General features: G+C 41.9%; 1 protein-coding gene across 1 annotated transcript; it reads right to left on the bottom strand.

The window, feature by feature from the left end:
• Window positions 1–1,374: 1,374 nt before the first annotated feature.
• On the bottom strand, window positions 1,375–4,671 carry LOC120711042 (the record flags this gene model as incomplete). The annotated part of the gene is made up of 4 exons (XM_039996428.1): window positions 3,639–4,671; window positions 3,007–3,539; window positions 2,075–2,853; window positions 1,375–1,966 (listed from the first exon to the last, which is right to left on the bottom strand). Coding segments are annotated over exons 1-4 (2,937 nt in total), but the record flags the coding sequence as incomplete, so codon positions are not given.
• Between the last annotated feature and the right edge of the window lie 747 nt (window positions 4,672–5,418).

The following is a 5,418-nucleotide window of genomic DNA, read 5'->3' as shown; positions in this document are numbered from 1 at the left end:
AAACAGTATTTCAATCGTGAAGACATGTCTATAGATGAAATCATAAAAGGGAAACCACCAACTGTAAATGAACATCAATGGAGAGCTCTTGTTGGATTTTGGTGCCAGGAATCACATAATAAGGTGATATCAGTTTACAGAACAATAATATCAAATTCCAAAGCGACATAAAAAATAGTGCTTAATGACTCTTCTATCTTTGCAGAAACTATGTGCCACGAACTCCCGGTCTGTAAAAGAACAGAAGAATACCCACACAACAGGGCGGCGGCGCGGCGGCGTGCAGTGGAGGCCGCCGACGAGGGCGTGCGCGCGGAGTGGAGGCCGGGGGCGGCGAAGACGAGGGCGGCGGACGTCAATGGCGGCGGCGCTCGCAGGGACGACGGCGCTCGGTGACGTGGGCTCGCGCGGCGGGGCTTTGGGCGGCGACGTCGACGGCGGCGGTGCTCGGGGAGCTCGAGCGGTGGGGGGAGCAGGGGAACGGACGGCGGGAGGGAGGAAGGGCGAAGGAGGGAGGAAGCTAGGAAATATATGGGGGGGGCCTTTTGTCCCGGGTGAAACCACCACCCGGGACAAAAGGACCTTTTGTCCCGGGTGGTGGATTCACCCGGGACAAAAGGGGTTTTTGGGCGGGCCGGGAAAATTCCCAGCCCGCGGCCCACCTTTAGTCCCGAGTGGATCTACCACCCGGGACAAAAAGGGCCCGTTTTCCCTCGTTCCCGCCTAATGTTATGTTTGTTTTTGTTTCTTTTAACTTCTCTTTTAAAATTGGCTTTCATTTGTTAATTCAGTTAATAAAATTATGATTCCAAAAATTATGGAACAAAATTTCTTATCTCTATATAAACTTGATACATGCAACAAAAATAATTAATTTTCATTCAAGTGATTGGGTCAATGAAATATCTAACTTTTTTGAAATCATATTTGTTATTTTGACCATGCAAAAATATATTAGGTGAAATTTTTTTTCAAACTGTTGCTTTTCGATAGAAAGTGGATTCTATCACGATATTAACGTTTAAAAAGTGAATTTTAGATAAAATTAAGCAATTTCATGATATTAATGAGTAGTGTGTGAGTTTGAGAGATAGTGTGTATTAGTGAGATTGTGTGTGTTAGTGAGAGAGTATAGTGTGTTAATGTGAATGTAATTTCATGAAATAAATAAAATTAGTTGAGTAATCCATTATTGAATGAAAATTATAATTGAGTCTAGTAATTAAGTGAAAAATATATAAAATAATATAAATAACACATAAAATATAATTGTACAGTACATATATAATAAAAGTATTCGAATTGCGATTATGTTTTTATACAATAATATAAAATGATTCAAGTACATGAAGGATTAGCGGTAACAGACTTTCTCTTCACAAATGTCCCTTGATTATGATCACGGCGCAAGTATGGAGCATCATCATTGGCTAGCAGGATGCATGGATCAGCATTTACTTCGAAAGGTGGAATGGCAACAAAATTATTATATTCTTCTGAAAAGTCTGTCTTGTCCTCCACTCCAACGATGTTTCTCTTTCCTGATAGAACTATGTGTCGCTTAAGCTCATCCTTTTGCTTGTTGATCCCCTTCTTTGGCTTGCTGGACATGTCCTTAATGTAGAAAACCTGAGCGACATCCTGGGCTAGGACAAATGGCTCGTCTCTATACCCAAGATTGTTGAGATCAACTATTGTCATCCCATACTCATCTTTTGTTACCCCTCCTCCAGATAGCTTAACCCATTGGCAACGAAATAGAGGCACCTTGAAATTGGGACTGTAATCCAGCTCCCATATCTCTTCAATGTAGCCGTAATATGTGTCTTTTTTTCCATTATTGTCCGTGGCATCCATACGAACACCGCTGTTTTGGTTGGTACTCTTTTTATCTTGGGCTATCGTATAAAATGTGTTTCCATTTATCTCGTACCCTTGGTATGTTAAGATATTCCAAGATGGTCCCCTAGCCAATAAGAACAGTTGTTCACTTATATCCATGTTATGCATTAGATGCTTCCGCAACCAGCTACAGAAAGTGTTCATGTGCTCACGTGTAATCCATGCCTCAGACTTTTCCGGGAAATTGGAGAGCAGAATTTTCTTGTGTTCCTCGATATATGGGTCAACCAAGGATGATTGTTGAAGAACCGTATAATGCGCTTTCTTGAATGAGAAATCATCTGTGCAGACATAAGATTTCTTTCCTAATGTACCCTTTCCAGTTAGTCTCCCCTCATATCGCGATTCAGGGACTCCAATCAGTTTAAGGTCATCAATAAAGTCAACACAAAAGTCAATGACCTCCTCAGTTCCGTAGGCACTGGCGATGCTTCCTTCTGGACGAGCTCTATTACGAACATATTTCTTGAGTACCCCCATGAACCTTTCGAATGGGAACATGTTGTGTAGAAATACTGGTCCGAGAATATCAATCTCTTTGACAAGGTGCACTAGAAGATGTGTCATGATGTTGAAGAAAGATGGTGGAAATATCAGCTCAAAGCCAACAAGACATTGCACCACATCGTTTTGCAGCTTTATCAAATTCTCCGGGTCAATTATCTTCTGAGAAACTGCGTTGAGGAAGGCACATATCTTCACGATGGTTAACCGGACGTTATCAGGCAGAATCCCCCGCAGCACAACCGGAAGAAGTTCGGTCATAAGCACATGGCAGTCATGGGACTTGAGATTTGTAAATTTCTTCTCTGCCAAATTTAAGATTCCTTTTATATTGGATGAGTATCCAGATGGAACCTTTATACTGCTCAAGCAGTCAAACATGGTTTCTTTCTCTTCCTTGCTAAGAGTATAGCTGGCAGGACTTAAGTATTGTCGTCCATTATCTCGCTGTTGTGGATGTAAGGCATCTCGTTCTTCCATACGTTGCAATTCTTGACGTGCTTCTATTGTATCTTTTGTCTTTCCGTACACTCCCAAGAATGCTATCAGGTTGACGCAAAAATTCTTCGTGAGGTGCATCACATCAATTGCATGACGAACATCTAACACTTCCCAATATGGTAGCTCCCAAAATATAGATTTCTTCTTCCACATGGGCGCCATTCCGTTTTCGTTCGGAATAGGTTGGCTACCAGATCCCTTTCCAAAAACAACTTCTAGATCTTTTACCATGTTGAAGACGTCTTTACCACTACGGTGCATCGGTTTTGTTCGGTGGTCCGCTTGGCCTTTGAAATGCTTGCCCTTCTTTCGTACCGCATGCCTGATGGGAAGAAACCGACGATGACCCATGTATACAACCTTCTTACAGTGAGTCAACCATATATTATCGGTATCATCTAAACAGTGTGTGCATGCTTTGTATCCCTTGTTCGAATGTCCTGACAAGTTACTAAGAGCAGGCCAGTCATTGATCGTTACGAACAGCAATGCTCGTAGGTTGAAGTTTTCCTGTTTGTATTCATCCCACATCCGTACACCTTCATCGCCCCAGAGCAATAAGAGTTCTTCGACCAATGGTCTTAGGTACACATCAATGTCATTTCCGGGCTGCTTTGGACCCGGGATAAGCACTGGCATCATGATGAACTTTCGTTTCATGCAGAGCCATGGTGGAAGATTGTACAGACAAAGAGTCACAGGCCAAGTGCTATGACCACTGCTCATCTCACCAAAAGGATTCATGCCATCCGTACTCAAACCGAACCGTATGTTTCTCGCATCCAAATCAAATTTAGGGTACGTTCTATCTATTTTTCTCCACTGCGACCCATCAGCGGGGTGTCTCAACATCGAGTCTTTCTTGCGTTCCTCTTTGTGCCATCGCATCAACTTAGCATTATCTTTATTTCTAAACAGACGCTTCAAACGTGGTATTATAGGCAAATACCACATGACCTTCGCAGGAACTCTCTTCCGGGGAGGCTCCCCCTCGACATCTCCAGGATCATCTTTTCTAATCTTGTAACGCAATGCACTGCATACGGGACATGCATCCAAATTCTCGTACTCGCCTCGGTAGAGGATGCAGTCGTTGGGGCATGCATGTATCTTTTGCACTTCCAGTCCCAAAGGGCAAACAAGTTGTTTGGCTTCATACGTTGTGGCAGGCAATTCATTGTCCTTAGGAAGCATTTTTTTAACAAGTTTGAGTAATTCACCAAATCCCTTGTCGGATACACCATTTGTCGCCTTCCATTGCAGCAACTCCAAGGTGGTGCCAAGTTTCTTAAATCCATTTTGACAATCTGGGTACAACAACTTATGGTGGTCCTCTAACAACTTCTGGAACTTCAACCTCTCCGTTTCACTCTCACAGTCTGCCTGCACATTGTGCAATGCTTGCCCCAGATCGTCGCTGGGATCATTTTCTGCTACATCTACTTCGGGCTCTTCCATGGGAATATCGTCATCGAATGCACCGATTCCAGCATTCCCGGGAAAGCGGTCGTCAAAATCTTCTTCTTCATTGTCTTTCATGGTAACCCCCTGTTCTCCGTGCTTCGTCCAACAAACATACTTTTTCATGAAACCATTTGCGAAAATGTGGCTGTGTAGGATTCTTGAAGATGAGTAATCCTTGTTATTGTTGCAATGAACACACGGGCAGCACATAAAACCATTCTGCTTGTTTGCCTCAGCCACAGACAAAAAATAATGCAGGCCATCAATGAATTCTTTCGAACGTCGGTCAGCATTGTACATCCATTGCCGGTCCATCTGCATTTTAAATAAATCGATTTGAATTCTTTACACGTATCGAATAAATAAAATATATCAAACCTAAATTAAACTAAATGTAACATAACATGAATAATTAAAAGATATGCAATATCTATCATACATCTTGATTAATTAAAAGGGGTACTTAATCCATTACAGAACTTAACAAAGGAGTACTATACATGAAATTTAAAAATTCGGTCAACAACACATAGGTTTTCAACCGTCCTTGCGTTGGAACGCAGAATGTTCTAACGGATTTCTTGCTGGCGCAGAATAAGATGGCAGAGCTGAAACCTCCGAGTTTGGTGGTGACGAACCGTAACGCCGCAATAAATCCTCAAGATCAAACGGAGGTTCCTCGCCCCTTGCCATGCATTCTCTATATTCTTTTTCCAAATAACGGAGCGCTGCCCTATGAAAAGCACTAGGTTTTTTGGACTGACGACCTACTCGAGTTGTGCCCTTCTCTCCAGAAGGACAACGATCACCCCCACCGGCGCCACTCCCTCCAGCTACTGAAGCCATATTTTACTGAAAAATACCTTTATTTTCCACAAAATTATAAATTCTTACCATTACAAAGCAAAAATTATTTACTATTACAATTACAATGATCAGATTAATAACTCTTGCAAATAACAATGAAATTATATAAAAAAAGACGAAATGTATCATTAATCCTCAAGAAATCTCTAATTAATTGAAAGAAATCTCTATAACTTCTAA

The sequence above is a fragment of the Panicum virgatum genome, chromosome 6K (assembly GCF_016808335.1).
Source record: "Panicum virgatum strain AP13 chromosome 6K, P.virgatum_v5, whole genome shotgun sequence".
Classification (NCBI taxonomy): Eukaryota; Viridiplantae; Streptophyta; class Magnoliopsida; order Poales; family Poaceae; genus Panicum; species Panicum virgatum.
Note: the sequence above shows the minus strand (reverse complement) of the source record. Positions and strands in the feature narration are given on the sequence as shown.